We start from the raw sequence: 22,268 nt of genomic DNA, 5'->3' as shown, positions 1-22,268 counted from the left end.
TCACCTTAACTTCAATATGATGTTCTCTGGTTAAGCTCATCTGTCTTTTCCTGTCATTTCTTTTGCCTGAAAAGGTAGAAGAGGCCATTAAAAGAGGAACGCCTCTATTGTGCTAAATCATAAAAAGACAATGAAATGTCAGCAGACGTTAGGGGAAGAGGCCTTCACTGACAGCAGTGATGGATGGTGGTTCGCGGCCTGTTTTATGGCGTCAAATAAGGAATAAATGTAGAAAGACGACCGCTTGGCCCAGCTGGGACGTGGCTGAGGTGCCGCAGAGCGTTATTAATCCAGAATGATCCATCAAACCCCCAAACCCTTCGATTAGGAGATTAAAGAAGGAAAAACTGATCCCGCGGTGGATGAGTTTAGGTTTTAAAGGCCTGGTCATCCTGGAGCAAGATGAAGACACCTTGGCTTTGATGAAGATTGTGCTTAAACAGGCAAACATCAAAGAGAAAAATGGGAATGTTTTGATGATCAATCCGCCGCCGATCACATCCGATCAGTCCCAATGTTGCCGTAGAAATGTGCTTTGATCTTCAGGACCAATCATTCTCTTGTGAAATCGCTTTGATCCTGATGGTCCACGTATGGCGATCGAGCGTGAACGCTTTCAGGCGGATGCCCCCCCCCCCACACACACACACACACACCACACGTTTGGGGTGAGGCATTCTGGGAGTGCCAGGAGTCTGCTGTCTTTGCCATAATGCATCATTTAGGCCGCCAACAGACACTCCACACTGGATCCGCGGCCGCCATATTGAAGCAGTAACTCGAGAGCCGCCTGTTCACCGTGAAGAAGAGTCGCGTTCACATCACACTCCTGCTCTCCACACCGAAACCCTCCTGAGATGGAGTTCAGCCTGTTGAGAGGAATCCTGGTTCTCCAGGGGACCTTTCTTTGTGCGATGTGGCTCCGGGTCAGCCGGGCGGCGCTTTACACCAACGACTGGGCCGTCAGGATCAGAGCGGGCGAGGAGGCGGCCAAGAGGATAGCAGAGAAGCACGGGCTGGCTAACCTGGGGCAGGTGGGTGGCGAACGCGAGCGCGGAGGCCTCGGCAGGTCCGATATTCCAGCCGTCGCAAAGTTCCGCTCGAAACGCTGTTTTCTCCAAGGAAGCTGGAGCTGGAAATAGAAACGGAAAAGAAATAAATAACTAAATGTTTTCCATCACGGGAGGGGAACTAATCCCACGTTGTTGGTAGTGTTTAAAGTCCTGTTCAATAAATGTGTCACATCTATTTGCCGAGCTTCAACAGCAGCCGTTAAATATTAATAATTGATTTTAAAAGTTAATTAACTGGGGGGGGGGGGGGTAACAGGAAGCTCAGAATCATGTCGTTAAAGGAACAGTTTACAAAAAAGAACAGTTCTTTGTCCACATGATTGGAAATATTGTCCGGTCAGAATCAACGTCCGAGGTAAATCAGTCAAACAACGCATGACTCTGGAGCGCCACACGTGCACGCTGTCACGTGCACGCTGTCACGTGCGCCGCGGTGGAGGAGTGAAGGACGTCTTTTTGGCTCCATTGAGGAGCAGCTGTGGTCGGTCACAGAACACAATAACCTGCCGAGCGTCTCGTCCTCTTGTCTCGGGTTTCCACGTTAAATAAAACACTCGGCTCCATAATTTAGCAGCTGCAGCGCCGCCGCCGCCGGCGCTCGGGTGGTGATTCAGACGCTGTCCCGCGTGTGTTTCTGTCCCCAGATTGGACACCTGAAGAGTTATTACGGTTTCCGGCACCGCGAGACAGCAAAGCGGTCCGCTGAGTCCAACGGGGACGTGACTGTCGGCATCGCCGAGGAGGCCGAGGTAACGGAGAGGGACACGAGGAGGGCTGGAGGGCTCTGCTGGGTTAATCATCAGTCGCATGTCCACCACTGAGCCGCTCACCCAGAAACACACTCATTCTGATTGACCTTTTGCTGACGAATCATCCAAACATCAGAGTTTCATTTGTTGCTTCCGGAGTTGGTCAGAAACAGCTGAGGCATAAATATGCAAAACGCCCTTCAAAATGAGCCAGAGGAAAATGAATTTACAGTTAAAGTCCAAGGACTTCGGGGGACTGAAGATCCAGGAACTGTTGGGGAATCAAATGTGGTTGAATTAATGCACAGCGGTTCCTGATTTATTTGCATTGAAGCCATACTTGGAGTGAGTAATTGGTTATTTCGCTATGCTAATCTCCACAGCCAACAGCTAAATGCCAACAGCGTCCCTGCAGGAGCTGCAACGTGTCTCAGCAGCTGTTTCCTTCTAGGCGTCCTCACAGCTGCAGAAGATGCAATATGGCTGCTGCAATCATGCTCCAGCGGTTTGACGAGGACAAGACTTAGCTTAGCTTAGCTTAGCTTGTTCCTTCTTGGTGATTCATTCCTTCCTCCAGCTGCCACACGTATAAATTGTCGTGAGAAATGCGACCTGTCCTCCATATACCGGTCGTCCCACGGCCGTAGGAGTCCGGAGAGACCGCCGATGTCCCCACACGTGTTTCCGTCTGCTCTCCTAAGGTGGAGTGGCTCCAGCAGCAGGTGGTCCAGAGAAGAGCGAAGAGGTTCCCCAGAGTCCTTCAGGTCTACTCCACTAGCACCAAAACCCAAACCCCTGCGCGTCCCTGGGCATCACACCAAGATGACTCAAAGCTCAACAGGCTTTGGGTCCGTGAGTCTGTTTTTCCCCCCACCTCACACTCACTAGAGCCTGACACACACACACACACACACACACACACACACACACACACACACACACACTTGACTTATTCCCGACTCCCAGCTGATGTGAACCTCCCGTTCTTTGCTCCACAGCCGTGCAGGGACGGCTCCAGAGGCTGCACGCCGCCGCTCAACATCGCTGGGGCCTGGAGGAGAGGCTACACCGGCAAGGGTGTGGTGGTGTCGGTCCTGGAAGACGGCATCGCACAGCGGCATCCAGCGCTGGAGCCAAATTATGTAAGTGTCCTGGAAGAGGACGATGCTCTCTGGGCATTGATCCCAGCCAATTTGGCAGCGCCCTTGGCGCCAGAGCGTAAACGCGGTGAAAGATATTTTGGGCTGAGCTTTTTGGGCCAAAGGTTCGGGAAAGGCCCGCCAGGATTATTGGTATAGACATTAAACGTCTGGTCCAATCAGCTGGCGGGTCCACTGGTGGCTAATGATGAAGCAGAGACAGAGAGCTGCTGGCGCCTCACGTTATTATCTGCTGCCACTTGCCGTCTCTCTGATCCAGGATCAGCTTGCCAGTTTTAATGTGAGCGGACAGGACGGGGGTCCTTCTCCCGGATATTCCAGCAGCGCACCAAACTTGTGAGTACCTGCGCGGTTTCCCTCCTCGCGCCACGGGTTTAACGTAAATAATGTATGGGCTCCTTTGAATTTTTCAGTAATGACATGCATGTATGGATATGCTAATCCCTCCAGTCTGAATTCTGTCTTCTCACTGGTTTGATGTAACGGAAATAGCCCGTCTTCTCCTCATGCATATGCATCTAAACTCCTGTTCTGATCTTCTCCCAGTCACGGGACTCAGTGTGCGGGGACGGTCGCCGCGGCGGCGAACACGTCTCGCTGCACAGTAGGAGTCGCCTTCCGGGCGCGGATCGGCGGTGAGTCCAAGGGTGAAACTGAAAAATAAAAAATAAAAAAAACCTGAAGGTCAAGTGAAGGTCAAACTCCGAAAGGATTCAGACAATCTGGCGCCTTCTGTTTCAGGCATCCGCATGCTGGACGGAGACGTGACGGACATGGTGGAGGCCGGCGCGCTGAGTTTCAGACCCCATTATGTTGACGTCTATTTAGCCACCTGGGGGCCTGAGGACGATGGGGCCACTCTAGGGGGACCGGGGCCTCTGACGCTACTGGCTTTACAGAACGGAGTTGAAACAGTGAGCGACAGAGCGAGAGGGAGAGAAAAAGTCATTTCCGTGTGTTTGTTTAGGCCCGTGTCCAAACCTCTGGGTGTAGATTTTCATGTGTAAATATCATGAATAAATTTATCGCCTCTGTCTCCTTTCCCAATTAATCTCAGGGCCGTCGCGGGAGGGGCTCTATCTTTGTCTGGGCGTCAGGGAACGGAGGGCGAAGGGGCGACCACTGCTCCTGCGATGGCTACGGCGGCAGTATTTACACCGTATCTGTTAGCAGCAGCACGCCGCGGGGACGCCAGCCAGATGACCTGGAGCGCTGCGCCTCCATACTCACCACGGCCTCCACCGGCGGGGGGACAGAGGGGACGGTGAGCCAAGACAGTCAGTGTGACTGGTCGCCAGCTTCAACGAAGCCCCATCTAGTGGAACGATACAAGACGATGATCTCAAACACAGCCGTTAGCTTATTAGCACTGCAAGAAGCGGTTGATTATTTCATGCACATAATTTATCACCTTCGCTTAAATAACTTTATATGACAAGTAAAAGTGGGGAGTGAAACGTCCAATAATTAATTCCAGTGGAATCGTCTGAGACTTTTAATGTGCTGACGCGACAGAGTGTGGCTGAATTATGAATGCGTCCAAAAATAGTATGAATCCATAAATAATTGTGTTTGCTTGAATCTTTGAAATTTGTTCCACAAAATATTCTAGCGTTTACGGTGGCGTTCATCGTGATAAATGACACATTTCCACCTCCTCAGCCCCTTAAAGCCCCCAAACAGACGTTTGTTAAATGAAGCCGAGGCTTTTGGGAGCAGCGTAGGTGGCGAACTCCACCTACTGGAGCCTGAGACGGTCCGACACCCCTGTCAATCAAGGATTCAGCCCCCTCCAACTTTATTTCTGGCAAAACCTTAAGAGGTGCAACACGCTAGGAGTTGTGGTGGCTTTCTTTCCCCCCACTGACTTCAGCACAACACTGACAGCAGCAGCAGCAGATTCTAATTATACAGCTGAAACCTGCGCAAACAGGCGGAGATCCAGCTTAGACACAGGAGACCTGCAGCACCACGGCAGGAAGGAAAGAAGGCAATTATGTCGCTTTTGGAGAACAGTGTCAACCCAACACCGAGTCTCCTCATTTATATAGACAATCTGCTCCACAAAAACAATGTAGTTATGGCTTGATTGCATCTTTCCAAATGATTTTTGCCGTAAAATCACAATTCCTGTTAATTGATATTGCACTCAGGGGTTGTGGGTAATAAGAGCGGGGCGGCACTAAATTGGATGAGAGCGGGGTTGATCCTCTGGCTCTCTGAAGGGTCTCGTACCGCGCTCTCTACCTGATGAATCTCTTTGTTGGCCCACCCAACAACGTGCAGTACTTATATCACAAGTGTGACGGCTAACGCTAGCTTCCAAAACCTGTTAGCTCGATTTATGTTCCCCCACATTTGAGATACATATTCATCGCTCCCCTAATGGTAAAATCCAATTTTCACATCAGCATAAGCACAATAAAACTTAGCGTCTAATGGCGTCTGCACACACACACCCACACACACACACGCACACAGACACAGACACACACACACAGTCACGCACAGCTAGCGCGATAATAGTGTAATAAATTTGTTTTAGTGGGATCTTATTGACGCTTTAACATCTGTGGGTTTATTTTGGGCATTTTTTTGGGAACAGATGTGTGCTGTCAGTGATGTAGTTAAACACACCTTAATAACAAAAGACGTCACAAGTGATGATAGCGAGGCTAATCATGTTCAGCCGGCACAGGAAAAACACAAAGTGTCACGTTAATTTCCAGCTGTTGTAAACAAACGCTCCAAAAGGCTGTTGGTCCCCAACAGGTAACGCTGGGCCCACATCAGAGCTGCAGCCGGGTGGAGTCAGACACCTCCCTCTCTGCCGCCATGGCGGCGGGGGTCATCGCTCTCACCCTGGAGGCCAAGTAAGCAACTCTGTCCCGACACCACACAGGCGCCACCAACAGGTGTGGAGGAGTCAGTGTTTTTCATCTTGGGTTTTCAGCCCTTCGCTGACCTGGAGGGACGTCCAGCACATCATTGTCCGCACGTCGAGACCTGATGGGCTGCTCGCTCCGGACTGGCACGCTAATGGTGGCGGATTCAAAGGTATTCCCGCAATTCCCAACGACCAACTGTCCTCACAAAGAAGTCAACAAGCAAGGAAGACGGAAGTGTTGAAAGATGTGTGTGTGTGTGTGTGTGTGTGTGTGTGTGTGTGTGTGTGTGTGTGTGTGTGTGTGTGTGTGTGTGTGTGTCAGTGAGCCACCTGTATGGCTTCGGCCTCCTGGATGCTGAGAGCATGGTGATGGAGGCGGAGCGTTGGGATCAGGTCCCACCCCAGCATGAGTGTGTGGAGGAAGCCCCCCTGCCGTCCAGCAGGTACCACGGCGACCACACTCTGTCTTTTTCCCTTTAATCACACCTCTATTCCTGTCCCGTTCCTGACACTTTATTCTTACACATTATTGGGTGTCGGCCTCCTCCTCTCTCTGTTCTCTCATCTCTTTCATCACCTCTTTTTGTCCTGCCCCCCCCCCCCCCCCCCCCCCCACCATCCATGACAGAACCATTCATCCCGGCTTGGGGCTCACATCCGTGTATGAGAGTTCGGGATGTTCCGATCAGCCCGGGCGGCACGTTGCTTACGCTGAGCATGTCGTCGTCCGCGTAACCATCGCTCACAGTCGCCGTGGCGACCTTTCCATTAGGCTCACGTCACCTTCAGGCACGGTGTCCCAGCTGCTGGCTCCCAGGTAACACGGCGCGGTGATCAATCACGCCGAGAGTGTGTCGAAATTCAGATATTACGACTTCCTCCAGAGGCTCCGCGGCCTCGTTTATAATCTGCGAAGTGTCGCACGTGTGAGTGCCGAGAATATAAATCCCTCAATCTGGCATTTTCTCCCATTGGCGGAAAACAAGAAGCTTTTGGCGACTACAGGCGGAAGGCCCCCAGGGGATCCCGGAGGATATGTGCCGACGGTGGCCCCGCGCGTGCGCCCCTTCGTTTTATGTTCTGTAATTTGGTGCAAAGTAAAACTGAATATTTGCTCGGCTGCGAGAATGAAAGCAGCTCTGTGTGATGATCAGAGGACCTGCAGGTCACTTCAGCGGAGCGTTTAGAGCCCATCAGCCCACTGATGTCGCTGCTTTTACAGAGAAAATGGACGACAGGAAAAGAATAGAGGCGTTCCAACGTCAGCTAAGATAACCTGAGTCCAAATATGTCTCCAAAAACAGGCCACACGACGACTCCGCTGAGGGATTTAACAAGTGGGAGTTCATGAGCACCCACTGCTGGGGGGAGCGGGCAGCGGGCGCCTGGACCCTGCAGATCCAGGATACGCCGTCCCAGAAGCGAGAGCGCGCTGAACTGGGTCTGCCCTCCATCTTTGTAACCTCTCAGTGTTATGAAACGTGCTGAAGGTCGACCTGGAGCAGTTGAAATACAGTTCAGGCCTCCTGGGACGAACCCTTTATCTTGTCCTGTCTCTCCCCCCCCCCCCCCCCCCCCCCCCCGTCCGCCCTGTCGCAGGAGCGCTGAAGGAGTGGTCCCTGGTGATCTACGGCACGGCGGAGCCGCCGTATCCGGCGCACGTAGAGAGAGTCAGATCAGCTGAGAGGCAGGTGGAGGATGACCTCGTCCAGGAATACGACGGTCGGGCTCGCTCAGAACACACCGGTTCATTTACATTTTCACTTAAATACTGGTATTACCGCCAGAACGGGGTCACGAGTCTGCCGCTTTTTGTCCTTCCAGGACCTTGTAACCCAGAATGCAGCGACAGCGGCTGCGAGGGGCCCGGCCCGCGGCGCTGCATCACGTGCCTGCGCTTTTTCCTCAAGTTCAAGAACAACACAAGGTTGGCGCGATCACACACACAATCACGACGGCGCCGTCCAGCCGTTACACCCGACCCGTCTGTGCGACAGGGTGTGTGTGTCCGAGTGCCCCAGGGGGTTCTGGGGCGACCGGCGCCGCTGCAAAAAATGCTACTCCTCCTGCGAGCGCTGCAGCGGGAGCCGCAGCGACCAGTGCACCTCCTGTCAGGAAGGTCACCACCTGGTCGAGGACACCAGCACGTGCACGGCCGTCTGCGGGGACGGCTACTACCTGGACCACGGTAACACCAGGCTAACCGGGACCTTCCTCCCGCCCGGGGCCGTGTCAGGCCCACTGTATTTTGTTTCTCCCACAGATGCAAATGTGTGCAGGAAGTGCGATGAGAGCTGCCTGACGTGCACGTCCTCCAGCATCTGCACCCGCTGCAAACCCAACACAAGGTGAAACAATCTCTGATTGCTGGGAATGAGCTGCTCAGTAAACATTGCAGTGTCTCCTGCCGCCGAGAACACTGAACCTTCACGCACGCGCGCGCGCTGTGCACGCGCAGACTCTATTTAGCATCACAATTAAAAGTTCGGTACGACCGAATCTCCTCCTTCTCTCCGCACACAAAAGGTTGAAAGTGAATCATTTCCATTTTGCAGTATCATCACAGGAAGTTAGAACAACATCTCTGTTAAATTCAGCACATTGTCAGGAGATCAAAGTTCCCACAGCACCGTGACTCAGCTCGTGAGTGCTTGCGGTGGCGTGTTGTGGGTTGAAACTCTGAGTCTGCGGCTCTGAAAGGCAGTGAGTCATCCCGACGGTGTCGGATGACTGGCTGCCCGTGTGTCGCGGTGCCACATGCTCTGTCCGCCCTCCGCAGTCTGCAGGGGAACCGGTGCCAGCAGAGCTGTACGCCGGGGTTCTACCATGAGAGCGGGGAGGGCGTCTGTAAGCCCTGCGACAGAGCCTGCGCCACCTGTGCAGGTGAGCGCCCGCTGACTTTAAACGCACCGTCGCCGCCGCTCCTCCGTCCACTTTAACCTCCATCTGCCTCTGCAGGTGCGGGCTTTGAGGCGTGCGACCGTTGTGCAGAAGGCTACTTAATGCAGGAATGGAGGTGTGTGGCCTCCTGTGGTGCTGGCTTCTACGCCACCGAGTCGAACCCAGAGATAGCCGATGGGCTCGGGATGTGTAGGAGGTGAGCTCTCTGGTGTGTGTTCAGGTGTGGGAGGCTTGTTTATCTGCTGATGGCAGGCCTCATCCTGGCGGCTGGCTCCAGCATGTGTTTGCGCCTCTTATCACACTTGGATTGGTGGATCGACCGCACGCTTTTAGCCTCTCTCTCTTTGTGTTTGGCACGCTGTCCAACCTCAGGTGCGACGCCAGCTGTCTCACCTGCGTGGGGCCGAGCTGGGGAAACTGCAGCAGCTGTTCCGGCGACCACAGCCTGCTGGACGGAGTGTGTGTTGTAAACACACGGTGCACAGAGGGTCAGTCAACCGTCTTCCGCCTGGAACGGGCGCTGGCTCGCCGCTGCGTGATTAAACTGTCGAAGCTTTAAAGGGAAAACTTTGCCAGAGGTGCAGGCAGACCACAGGAGTGAAGCAAAACTTTCACTTGAGTTCTTCTAAGCAGATACAGGTGCAGTTTGACAAGTTAGCGCGAGGAAAAATGGTCCATCGCCGTAAAAGTTCAAGTGTGTTTTTGATAAATATGAAACACGTAGACGTTCGACGGCGCGTGATATGTTTGTTGTTAGTGACACGGGTCCCCCTCCATGTGCTAGCATGTTGCTGTTAGCGCTACTCGAGCTAGTATCGGCTGCAGGCCGTCCCAAGTGTGACAACATCTGCCGTCCGTGTTTCCGCCAGGCCAGTTCCAGGACGCTGATGGAAAATGCCACGCGTGCGACGCCACATGCCTGAGGTGCAAAGGGCCGCGGCGGGACGACTGCTTTGGCTGCGACCCTTCACGGTGAGCCGGCGGGTCGGAGGGACGGCCAGAGCAGCCGGAGCTGGAATTATCAGTCACTTAACTGATGAGTCAATGATTATGATAACGAACGCCGGCTGAATTAATTCAAGCAAACTTTAATTAAAAGTGTTGAACTGTCTGTGGCGCCGGCGACTTAAAATGAAATATTTCCACTTTTTTTTAATCGTCATATATCATTGTCAGCGAACACGTCGACTCTTTTTTTTCCCCCCGCGATGAATAAAATTACAAGGAAATTACAATAGTGATGAATAATTCATGCTCCCGCTGGTGCTTTTCTCCTCCGTGTGTCCAGGTTCTGTTTCACTTGTGTGCTGTTGCGTGCTGGGATGTAAATAAGCTCTCAAAATAAAGAAAATGGGGATGTGATTGGTTGCTTACAGGGCCTTGGATGACAGTCGGTGCGTGACTGAGTGTGCCAGAGGGAAGTACCGGTCGGGCGGCCGGTGTCACCTGTGTGACCACACCTGCGCCACCTGCGTGGACGCCGGACCCGCCAACTGCACCAGCTGTGACACCGGTGAGGACTGGGCCAGCGTGGGAGGTTTGGGTGTGTTCACGTCAGCGTAATTCAACATGACACCGATGATGGAGATGGTTTCCTGCCACGGGAAGCAGGAAGCAGGCCGAGGTCATAGTTCAGCCCGACCCCCGCCAGGCCGGCGACTGGGCATCAGTTCCTGTCCATCATTCACAAATGGCCCGGTCTAAAAAGACGCCTGTCCTGCACCTTTGTCCTTTTCCTCTTTACTTTGTTCCAGACAAGTTTGGGGTGGAGCGTTACCTGCACGGAGGCCGGTGCGTGGACGCCTGCCCCGAGGCCTTCTATCACACCGCGGGGAGGAGCTGCGAGCGCTGCTCCGACCACTGCCGCCTGTGCAGCGGCGCCGGCCGCTGCCTCGGGTGCGACTCCTCCTACTACGTCTCAGGCGGAGCGTGCGCCAAGCTGGAGTGCGGAGAAGGTAACCCGGGGTCAAACCGGCGGCGATGGCGGGAAGCTTTTCCACACCTGCTTACATTTGCCTCCTTCTTGTATCGATTCCCCCCCCCCCCCCCCCCCCCCCCCCAGGAGAGGTGGAGGACCCCGACTACGACGACTGCATGGCCTGTGAGGAGGGCTGCAGGAAGTGCATCCTGTGTAAGTCGCAGCTCAGTGACCAGAATCAGCTCCATCCCCAGAGGATCCCACCCCCCCCCTTCCCCGTGTGTGTGTGTGTGTGTGTGTGTGTGTGTGTGCTGGAGGCTCCTACTCATAAGAGGACCTGACTTTTATGTGTGTCTCTGACAGATAACCCCAGGCACTGCCTCTCCTGCACGGAGGGCTTTTACAAGTAAGGCTGTGTGCTTCGCTGACACCGTGACGGATCTGAACTCTCTGTGTGTCTCCGTCGCTCCCACAGGGGCCCTTTCTTCGCACGTTTGTGAACAACGAGGTGCAGATTTTGTTCTTCCTTCTTTTTTTTGGGGGGGTCAGCTTTCAGGACGGCTGCTACAAGAACTGCCCGGCCAAGACGTACAGCGTGGACGAGGACATGACCTGCGTTCCGTGCGATGAAAACTGCGTGAGCTGCGACGAGCACGAGTGCTACTGGTGTGAGACGGACCTCTTCTTATCAGGCAGGACAATAACCATCCGTCCCTTACGGCTCGTCTTCCAATCAGTCTCACCAGAATCCTACTTCACTCCCCAGAGGGGACCTGTGTTTCGGTGTGTCCTGATGGTTTCTATGGCGACGAAGACACCAACGACTGCGAGGAATGTCACGCCGACTGCACGAGGTGCGACGGGCCGGAGGACGGCGACTGCCTCTCGTGTGAGGACGGGAAGCCTCCCGAAGACGGAAGATGTGTGTCCGACCACGAGGACTGTCCCGTTAAGACCTTTAGCGGCGGTGAGGCTAATACTTACGTCCTCCTCTAATCCCAATGTCTGGACATAATGAATTGGGGATTTGGGCACCTTCTCGAGGTCAGGGAGGAACCTTCAAGGGTAATTAGTTTTTGTTCCATGCTCACCAACAAGCACTCAAAACAGGCAGAACTTGAGAAAGTTGGCCGCGAACACTTTTTGATGGAGCCGATTAAACAAGCAGAACGTTTTCTTCCTTGAAAGAGTTTAGCTGGATTAAAGAAAACATCTGATAATTAACACAGGGCTTGATGACTTAATTAAAACTGTTGAGAGAAACATACAGAGGTTAATAGAAAGGTCAAGGAAGTTATTAAAGTTTCATTCTCAGCAATGAAAAAAACCCTTAAACCCACGCAATTCCATGTTTGGTGACGTCTTGGACTCGTTTAAATTGTGATTGGTGAACCTGAATATTGTTGTATAGACCTTTCATTCATAGAAAAAAGACATGGAATTAGCTTAGCTTAACAGGAAGATCGTGATGGTGATACGCTGGTTTATCATAGTTTGCCTTCCTAATCTTGGGTCCAAGCGGCATCATTTTATGGCTGCGTTCTTTGTTTAACCTCCAGATGATGGCGGCTGTGAGGACTGCCATCCGTCCTGTGGGTCCTGCTCCGGGGGAGACAAACACCAGTGTACAAAATGCGAGAAAGGTCCCTTCATATTTCATGTTTCCAATGAACCAGCGTCCTTCTCTCCCTCGCGGCGCAGATGTTTACTCTTCCTTCCTCTCCCAGGTCGCTTCCTGACCGCGCAGCAAACGTGCGTGTCAAAGTGTCCGGCGGGTTTCTTTGCCAGTCGCGTGACCTCGGCGTGCGAGGCCTGCCCCCCGGGCTGTGCGCAGTGTGTCGACTCTCGGGGCTGCGTCCGGTGTCAGAGCGCCCGTGAAGCTCAGCTGTTCCTGCAGGACGGGCGCTGCGTCAGCGAATGTGCCGGGTGAGCAGCACTTCACGCGGAGCCGCCGCTCTGTTTCAGTAACATTTTCCGGATTCGTTCTCAGATTCTGGATTAATTCTCGGAAGCAGCGCGGTGCAAAATGTCATTCCGCTTGTTTACCCCAGCAGCAATATTCAAACTCATGACAGCTAATAAAAAATAAGCACACGTGCACGCGAAGCCATTCACGCAATAAGTCATTGGAGTTTAGAGCCGCAGTGATTGTGAGTGGCTGGGAAGTTAGTGGCGCCGGTTTTGATTGACTGATTGAGTCAGCAGATCACAGAATGCAGAGGTTATAGACTTACTGGTGAAACCGGGGCCTTCCACAGGGGTTATCCAGACGGCCAGGTGTGTCGCGGCTGCGCTGCCGGATGCTCGTCCTGTGGGAAGAACGCCACCCACTGTTTGAGCTGCGAGGAGCCTCTTCTCCTGGACCAACACCGGTGTGTGGAGGAATGTCCTCCGGGTCACACGGCCCAGGAAAGGGTGTGTCGGCCCTGCCCTTCCGCCTGCCGTGGGTGCCTCCCGGCGGGACCGTGCACAGGTGTGGCATCACACTGAGCGCAGCTGGAGGTGTTTAGTGGTTTTGACCACGCTGATGCTCTGAAAATGGTTTTGCAAGATCTATACACTGTTTTGAGCAACACTAGCCACTGCCATTGTCCAGCTGGTCCAACTTACATTTTCTGAGAATCTATCTAATTATTTGTTCAATGAAATGAGAGTTATCTTATTATTCTTAATAACATCACATACTTTCATAGTCACGTAAAACTGCATTGAGTGACGTCACTAATGGGATTTTTGCTCTGTTTTGGACTCGCCATCTAGTGGCCAGTTGTAGAACTGCACAGTTTAGACTTTCAACTTCTCCTGCCCAGGGCTGCCATTGCTCTGTCCAGATAATATTCAGTATTTATGCCACACAACCATTAAACAAATATGTGTGTGTGCGCGTGTGTGTGCAGATTGTGAAGAGTATCACTTCCTCCATGAGGGGCTGTGTGTGCCAGACTGTCCTGAGGGATTTTTCAAGAGCAAAGAACAAATGGAGTGTTTGCGTTGCCACGCCAACTGTGCTCTGTGCACTGGGCCGGGCAGTGATGACTGCAGCGCCTGTGTGGACCCAGAGGCCACTTTGAATCATGGAGAATGTGTGCAATCCTGTCCCGCCCATCATTATACAGATTCTTTGACGGGGGAATGTGCAGGTAGGAGCAACAGGTGGAACATTGGTGATCAGAGTTGTCTATTTATTCCCTATTTCTTACATTTTTTTCCAGAATGTGATGACTCTTGCATGACCTGTGCTGGACCCCACGCTGACGCCTGCACTAGCTGCCGGCAGCATCACAGACTAGATGGACTAGGTCGCTGTGTGCGCCCAGCCAGCGCGTGCTCGCCGCACCAGTACGCAGACCAGGACGGGGAATGCCATCCCTGCCACAAATACTGCGGAGGGTGCTGGGGTCCCGGCACATCCCACTGCCTGAGCTGCACCCAGAGGCATCTCCTGCTCAGTGAGTCACGTTCTGACACCCAAATTATCCACAAAAGATCTCCAGAGCTCCTGGGAGTCGTTGGTGCAGCTTCACGCTAAACATTTGCGCCCGCTCCTGCAGATGGCACCTGCGTAGCGGAATGCCCGGCGGGCTATTACGGGGATGAGTCAGAGCAGAAATGCGGAGCGTGCCACCGTTCCTGTCAGTCGTGCGTCGGAGCGAGCAGCCACCAGTGCCTCATCTGTGCGGCCCGTCTGTTCCGAGAGGGCAAACAGTGCGTGGAGACCTGCCAGCCTGGGTAGTTTAACCTCCTTCCTGTCTAACTATGCAGCTCATCCCTCACCTGAGGCGTGGGCGTTCACTCTTTTCCTTTAACTAGCAAGGGGGGGGTAGAGATGCAGCAAGGCCGTCCGCATGGCCTGCCAAACCGCCATTAACCATGATTTTGTTGTTTCTCGTTGGGGCGAAAGGCAGCATCAAAAGAAGATGCTGGTTTTTCGCTGCACTGCTGAATCCTTGACAGAAACCACCAAAGGGGCAGGAAGGCCAGCAGAGGCGGTGAAGTGCCTCTCCAGACCTCTGTCTGTCTGAAGTGTTTTGTTTTGACTCCCTCCATCTCGCTCTTCCTGCTGCTCCCACCCTTTATGGACACGTGTGGCCGAACTCTAATCTGCTCCCCTCTAATTGGATGTAATCTATCATGATTTCCCCGTGATCTGTCCCGCAGTCACTATGGAAACGCCGGCTCCAGGTTGTGCGAGAGGTGCGACCCCAGCTGCGCTGAGTGCGTCGGGGGCAGAGAGGACAGCTGCCGGAGCTGCACTCCAGGTCTGTTCTTCCTCCAGGAGGAGGGCCGGTGTCTCCTGTCCTGTCCCCGGGGATACTACCATCCCAGCGGCGGCAGGAGCTGTGAGTCGTGCCACGCCAGCTGCAGAACCTGCACAGGTAGCGCCGCAGACTACAAATGGATCCGCTTCCTCTGTGTTGACGTTAATAAGCAGAAACCCGGCGGAGGTCAGATCAGACGCAGCTGGTCGTTACTGTGCGCTCCGCTGGGACCAGAACTCTTGGCTTTAACACAATAAGTCGCACGAGCTTGTTTCTGACCTCGTAGTGAAAGCAGGCGTTTGGGGGCGGGGTTCTGATGGATGGTTCACCCGCCTAAACTTCCTGTTTCTGTACTTCCTGCAGGGAGAGACGCTCGGTCATGTGACTCCTGCCACACGGGGTACTTTCTCTCCGACGGCCTGTGTGAGTCCATGTGCAGCCTCGGCCAGTATCCTCTGACCAAGGTATCCTCGTTTACATCCCCCCTCTATTAAATCGAGCCCCCACCTTGTCCTCGCTCCGTTAGGGAACCTATCAGCAGTGTTTTGGCCGCCGCTACTTTAGAATTTCATTTATTTGTTCCGTTAGCAGGAGAAGAAAGACAATTTCAGAAATAAACGTTAGACCTTGTGAAACTATTAATCAGTTAAATATTGGATTTTTGAATATTGATTATTCATTGTCCCCACCCCTCCTCGTCTGCAGGGGTCAGTGCACGTCTGCGAGGACTGCCACAGCTCCTGTCTGGACTGTTGGGGACCAGGTCCCAGCAACTGCACCATGTGTCCCACTCAGGCCATCTTAGAAGCCCGGGGCCGGTGCCTGCTCTGCTGCCTCCACGGCAACGAGGAGGCGGGGCACGAGGGCACGGCGCCGCAGCGGGAATGCTGTAACTGCACGGAGACTCGAGGTGGGGGGGACGTCCGGCGGGTGTTTTTGGTCTGGCGGGTTTTAAATGTTTGTGAGGAAAGCTTTGTTGTTGCAGGAGAGTGCGTCGTCACCACCAACGTGGCCTTCTGGAACGAGGAGAAGGAGGAGGTCAGGGGCAACCTGGTGGTCTTCATCATCGCCTCCGTCCTGTTGGCGCTGGGACTGCTGGCCGTCGCCTTCCTCGTCAAACACTCCCGTTCCAAGAGCGCGCCCTCGGACATCCGCCCCCGCGGCTACGAGAAGCTGGGCTCCGGCAGATACGGAGGTCACGGCTCTGCGTCCTACAGCGGCCATGCCGGCTCCCCCGGCTCTCGGTTCCAGGAAGCCCAGCTCGTGGACATCGGCATTAAGGAAGAGGAGGACGACGAAGACGAGGACATTGTTTACATGGGTCGGGACGGCACAGTGTACAGGAAGTTTCGCTATGGGCAGCTGGGCGAGGAGAACGAGGACGAGCTGGAGTATGACGACGAGAGCTACGCGTTCCGGTGAAGCATCTCTCCTCCTCCTCCTCTTCTGTCCTTTCCTTCCTCCCTCTGTGTTGTTTATCTCTGCCCACCCTGAGGGACACGCTTAATCATTGTGAGTCACGCAGCACGAGACACGAAGCTCCACTAGCAACCTTCCTTTGTGTGGAGCCTCGGCGAGAACGTGGACGACGTCCTGCTTTTTCTTCCCTTTTCACTCCCTTCTTTTGCCGTGGTTCTGGATTAGCGCCTTGAATGATTCGTCTCCGTCACAATAAAGTTTTGAAGCCGCCATTCGAGCCGACTGCTCCTTCACGGGCGAAGCGATTAAAATGAGCTGGACGATGGAGGACGATTAGAATCCATTTTTATTGAGTCACTGCACAATGATGGAGCCTCACGATAGAGACACACGCGAGAGGTCCATCGGTTATCTACAAGGAGACATGCAGCCACCACGCACACGCACACACACACACACACGCACACACGCGTGTACGACGAGAATGTTGTGCTTCACAGGAATCCTATCATTGGCAGACACACAAAAGTTCATATTCAGCTAATCCAGCCTCGTTTTGGTGCTAAATATCTGTTTGAACTGTGTTTTTCCACATCGACCGCCGCCACCTGACCTCTAAAGTGTGACATTATTGCTTCACTGCTTCTCATGCACGCAGCTACTGCACAGACTCTACAAATGGATTTGTGCGCGCTCTGGTGTCGACCTGCATTCTTTGCATTCTTTCCCTCTTGGCCCTCTGGCATGCAGGTGCGGAGATGCAGAAGGTGCTACAGCAGCATTAGAGGAGGATGTTTAACACCAAGTGACCACGGTTTTATCGGTGTCTAATTTACACACACACACACACGCACGGACGCACTAGCAGCTTGGCAAAGAAGACACAAATTCTGAACATGGAGGTGAGCCGTTGGTTGGAGGTGTGAGGGTTTAAGAGCTGCTCGTGCCGGCCTCTTCTGCTCTGCTGCAACAACAAACAGAAAAAGCAGGCGGCAAAGTTAAAGGAGCTCGTTTCCAGGCTGGTTTTCTTGTAATTATCTGAAGGTTCTTACACGGTTCTGCCTGCTGCGGTTGTGGTTTGCTCCACCCCCAGCAGAAAACTGTTCATTCTGGAAGAAAAATACACATTTAATCATTTAACGTTGTTATTTTGTACACTGAAAGGCTTCAGTTCCGAGATGAGAAATAAATCGCTCCGAGTCAACGTGAGCCACCGAATCCAGAAGAAGAGGTGATGCTTACTTTGAGTTCTCCGCTGCTTCCTTCAGCTCTTTGTCAAGGCTGGAGGTGAAGGTTCAAAAGACGGGATGAATATAAAGATGTTTAGACGGTATACGGTGTGTGCGTGTGTGTGTGTGTGTGTGTGGTTGGGGGGGGGGCTTCAGGAGACTCACCTAATGATGCACTCTGGGATCTGGATGGATTCCATCGGGATGAGCTTCTCAAGCTCATCCAGGCTGGACACATACTTTATCTTGCTGCTGAACTTGGCACTAAAGAAAGAGTAGCGCACACACACACACACACACACACACACACACATACACATGCACATTAAAACAGACAGCACAAGTGACAGCATAATAAAAGTAGCTGGCTCAGTGTCAGAGGAAGAAAGTCAGTGTTTGTTTTCCCACTCAGCAGCGTGCCAGCGACCACAAACACTAAAGTTTAGAGCCACTGACGTGACGTCGCTGATTTAGCGGCTAACGTCAGCGTGCCGCCACCATCTGTGATAAACAAGGATAAGTGTGTTTATCGCAAAGTATGAATGAGCCCAACGTGAAAATCATCCTCAATCATTAGCTTATGTGTTCGGATGAAGTCAATCTGTCGGATCCTCTACCTGATGAAAGGCTTGGTGATGGCGAGGACGGTCCTGATAAACCACGACGGATGCAGGATAATGAAGGATTTCAGATTCTTCCTGAGCCTCCTGTCGATCATCTGGTAGCATTTCTTCAGCCAGCCGAGGCCGGGCATTCTTCTGTGGGGGGTGGCGCCGTTCAGGTACACGATCACGTAGTCCTCCGCCACCATCAGCTCCAGCGTGCTGATGACATACCTGGACGGAGACGTGGAAGCATCTTAGGCTGCCGTTCAAATCAAAGTTAAAGTTAAAGTTAAACTTAGTTAAATTGGCGGCTGAAGTTTCTGCACCCATAGAAAATGTAACCTGGACGCCGGCGAAGCCTTTCAGGCCCCTAAAAATGACGAGAATGGTTTGTGTTTGAAAAACCGACAGTGTTTTTCTTCAAATCCACCCTCTGATGTGGCCTTTGAGGGGCTGACACAAGCGCTGCCGCACGCTTTGAATTCTTCTGCAGCCCAGTCAGACTCTCCGACCAGCCCTCCAGAACCCGGCTCTGTGGTTCCAGCCAGCAGGAGCTCGCTCGCTCCTTTCTCTCCTCCAACCCCCCCTTTCTCCTCAGTCAGCGGGCGGATTTTTCTCCCACTTTGAAAATAAACTTGACGATATTCTCGGCCAACGTCATCGCCTCTGGAGCTCCTCTGACGCTTCTTCTGATCCGGCACGCACTCATCTCCTTCCTGACAATGGCGCTCGTGGCTACCGACCACCCAGCCGAAGCGGACCTCAGACCATGAGCCATCTGCCGTCCAGAGCTGGACACGACACAGCTCACCTCCTTTCATGTCCGTCCAAAAGCCTCCGAGGTGCCATCTTTTCACAGAGCAGCCTGTGGCGCCACGACCACACGGCCAAGAATCGGCCGTGCCAGCGCAGCACTGCACATAGCAAAACTGCTGCGGAACGCTAACATGCTAACCATAGCGAAGCTGAGTTCAAGTGTAGAACTTTGCTTCATTTGTTCGGCTTTATTTAAAGTGTTGCATGTAAACATCTTTGGAACCTGTCATTGGAGGGTTGAGGTGACGACTCTTGAGTCAGCAACGAAGCTCACTACCAGGTCCGAATTCATCAGATATAGAACCTCTGCCGTGCTTTACAGACTTCTTTTAGCACGTAGGGTCGATTCCAGGCCCAACACATAAACAATAAACGCAGAGCAATGGTCGCCAGGGCAACAGTTTCATCATCAAGCATCCAGCTAGCTCGCTAGCTACAAGTAAAAGGAAAAGTGCAAAATATATTTGCATAGTCAAGAACTAGGGGGCGGGGCTGTAACTGCACAGGGGCCCCTGGGGGGCAGGTCTGTAACTGCACAGGGGCAATAATATGCTGGAGCCTCCCTGTGTCAAGGGCCCCAGGGGAACAGGGACACAGGGAGGCAAAGGCAAGGAATTCAAGGGCCCGTAATACGCTGCTTGTATTAATATAATAATAATAATAATAATCATCATCATCATCATCATCATAATAATAATAACAATAATAATAAGAATAATAATAATAATAATAATAATAATACATTATTATCCTTATTATCCTTATTATTATTATTATCCTTATTATTATTATTATCCTTATTATTATTATTATTATTATTATTATTATTATTATTATCATTATAAGAGCAGAGTACATAAAGGGAACGTTCTGTGTTGGAACACTCACAGAAAGAGGTTCTCCATGATCTCGTGGTAGTCCTCTCTGTCGCTGTCCGGCAGGAAACAGGCCGCAAACACGATGATGGCGTTCACTTGGTTGCCATAGTAACCTTGATAAAACACACAAAATCAAAGTTTATTTGCTCCGGTTCTTTCTTTTCTGTTTTACCATCCTTTTTCCCAGAATTCTCTGGTCTGTGGGCAGTTGGACCAGCACCTCCGTGGGAGATGACCCTCATGTAGGGTTCGATGACCTTCATGTTGATGCGGTGCTCCTGCTCTCCGATGACGACCGTCCTCCACAGCCGGACGTCCTGCCGCTCCTCCTCGGCGCCGTACGTGGGGATCGGATCACGAGGGTCGCTCCTGCTGGGCTCTGGTACCAGACCGAACACCACACAACTGTTATTACCGGAGCGCCGGTGTGGACGCAGTAATGAGGTCAGGAGAGGCGGCGGGTCACGGCGGGCCAGCGCTCGCTCGGGCGGCTGGATTCAATTCTCTTTTTTTTCCATTTTTGCTTTTACATCTCGGTTTTTCAAGCAGTACCAAATGTCAAAATGGGTTTCTGGGTTTTTTTTGGAGCTCCTGCACCTAAGGGGGCGGAGTCAAACGGGCACACACCTTCCCAGTCCGTCTCGTGGTCAGTGTAGTCCAGGTAGTCCCCCTCGTCCGGCGTGTCAAGCTCATCCACGTTGATGTCGAGGTCGTCTGGCGTCTCCCCGAGGTCGTCCTCGCTCTGGTCCAGCGACAGGCTGATTCGAGGGGCGGAGAGCTTTTTACGGTGACCTGGACCTCCTTGCAGGGGTAGAGTGGTGGGCGGGGCTACAGGAGACGCCGACGCACAACAAAGGCTCTAAAAATGGTATTTTTGAGGTATGTTTATTTGTGAGACTCACCGGGTCGGCTTTCACCCCCATCAGAGTTCATCTTGCTGCTCGATGCCAGGTTCATCCCCGAGAGGACCTACGGGGGGGGGGGGACAGCAGGAAAGACCATGAAGGAAGAGTTGGACCATCGGAAACTAACGGAGGAGCGAAAGTTAGCATCAGCGCCTCTACACAGATGAGAGCAGATTCATAGAGAACACATGTGGGGGGGGGGGCTGATGTTGATGCGGGCCTGGGAGGGGGGGGGTGGCTGATCCAGGATGGAACGGAATGATTTCCATCTGTTCTGATGTTCTAAAGCTTTCCGCAATCAAGGAGTGGAACGGGAGCGACGGAGGGGTGGGGGCTGGGGGCTGAAGACAAAGATCTCCAGGTTGAAAGGTCAACCTCCTCCAGGAATAATCTTTCAAACTGAGAACCGGGGAGGGACCAGGGAGGGGGTGGAGGTCGGGGGTGGAGACAGGGGGAGGTCGATGGTGGTGGGGGGAAGGGGGGTGTTACATCACAGCAGGCTCACTTCTCCCCCCCCCCCCGCCCCCGTCCTCTCCCCCCTGGCAGAGGCAGGTCACATGACCAGGCAGGGATGCACATGAAGGGAAAGGTTTGTGGTTCTCTGTTCCCAGCGTGGAGGAGAATAAAGAAGAACAATAAAGATGCAGCCGAAGCAGTGGGGGGGCCCCAATGACGGCCCCCCCCAAGACACAAACAGCATCAGACCGGGAACCTTCGGCTCCACAGGAGGAAGCGGATCGTCCTGCGTCCTGGACGCTGAGCTGCGTGTCCACATCGCAGCGCCGATGACAGCAGCCCCTCCCTCAGCCTCCGCTTCCTGTCTGGTGACAGGCAGTGAAACACAACCCCCCCCCACCTGCTCTCTTTCCTCCTTTCTAATCTCCCCACCCGTCTACTCACCGCTGCTGGGGGCTCAGGCTCCGCTGCTGCTCCGTCCTGGCTGAGCTCAGAACATGGACGCGTCCTCCGAGTTCCCTGCCTGCTTCCCTGCCTCCAGCCTCTCCGAGGAGATGCTCAGCTCACAGCTTCCACCATCTTTGTGGTCATGTGACCTGGGCCGTTACCATATAAGGCGGATGGCCTGCTGTAGCAGCTCTCTGCCACAGAGCCCGCTGTGGCGGCGCAGCTGAACGAGGAGTGTGTGTGTGTGTGTGTGTGTGTGTGTGAGATTACCACGCATGCATTAGCATTCTGTTCTAGCGTTCTAAAGCGATCCGGCAGCATAACAACAATAATAATAAAGCGAACGGCGGCAGAGCGTCGTTAACCTGCGTCGTGGCTGAAATCAGCAGCGCCGCTCCCGTCTGTGCAAACGGACCCGGCTCCCTTTTGATCTCACCACCGACAGCGGTCCAGGCAGAGTCCAGCCCGTCAGCGCTCCACGCGGCGGCGACGGCGGCCGTTTATTCGGTGCAAAGGTCGCGGTCGCGGCCGCGCCTGGAGACGCCTCCAGAAGGTTAATCAGTTCC

At 53.2% G+C, this 22,268-nt stretch overlaps 2 protein-coding genes across 2 annotated transcripts; one reads left to right on the top strand and one right to left on the bottom strand.

The window, feature by feature from the left end:
* Positions 1–645: 645 nt before the first annotated feature.
* Positions 646–16,639, top strand: pcsk5a (proprotein convertase subtilisin/kexin type 5a). The gene is made up of 37 exons (XM_029838083.1): positions 646–1,034; positions 1,718–1,822; positions 2,524–2,670; positions 2,821–2,964; positions 3,242–3,318; positions 3,529–3,617; positions 3,724–3,896; positions 4,040–4,246; positions 5,755–5,855; positions 5,936–6,039; positions 6,192–6,312; positions 6,498–6,686; positions 7,174–7,310; positions 7,469–7,591; positions 7,694–7,796; positions 7,867–8,057; positions 8,133–8,217; positions 8,649–8,752; positions 8,828–8,966; positions 9,143–9,258; positions 9,640–9,742; positions 10,147–10,283; positions 10,525–10,725; positions 10,833–10,901; positions 11,052–11,094; positions 11,238–11,380; positions 11,455–11,655; positions 12,248–12,331; positions 12,416–12,614; positions 12,947–13,161; positions 13,586–13,828; positions 13,901–14,137; positions 14,240–14,417; positions 14,847–15,064; positions 15,311–15,411; positions 15,653–15,857; positions 15,933–16,639. The coding sequence occupies exons 1-37, from the start codon at positions 858–860 to the stop codon at positions 16,367–16,369; spliced, it is 5,646 nt and encodes a 1,881-aa protein (XP_029693943.1). The 5' UTR covers positions 646–857; the 3' UTR covers positions 16,370–16,639.
* Positions 16,640–16,694: 55 nt separating this feature from the next.
* Positions 16,695–22,030, bottom strand: prune2 (prune homolog 2 with BCH domain). Its single transcript, XM_029838096.1, has 10 exons — positions 21,700–22,030; positions 20,797–20,863; positions 20,522–20,722; positions 20,115–20,273; positions 19,905–20,007; positions 18,213–18,431; positions 17,761–17,859; positions 17,609–17,647; positions 17,419–17,475; positions 16,695–17,330 (listed from the first exon to the last, which is right to left on the bottom strand). The coding sequence occupies exons 2-10, from the start codon at positions 20,849–20,851 to the stop codon at positions 17,297–17,299; spliced, it is 966 nt and encodes a 321-aa protein (XP_029693956.1). The 5' UTR covers positions 20,852–20,863; positions 21,700–22,030; the 3' UTR covers positions 16,695–17,296.
* Between the last annotated feature and the right edge of the window lie 238 nt (positions 22,031–22,268).

This window comes from Takifugu rubripes, chromosome 6 (genome assembly GCF_901000725.2).
Source record: "Takifugu rubripes chromosome 6, fTakRub1.2, whole genome shotgun sequence".
Taxonomy (NCBI): domain Eukaryota; kingdom Metazoa; phylum Chordata; class Actinopteri; order Tetraodontiformes; family Tetraodontidae; genus Takifugu; species Takifugu rubripes.
The sequence above is the reverse complement of the archived record's forward strand: the minus strand, read 5'-3'. Positions and strand labels throughout refer to the sequence as shown.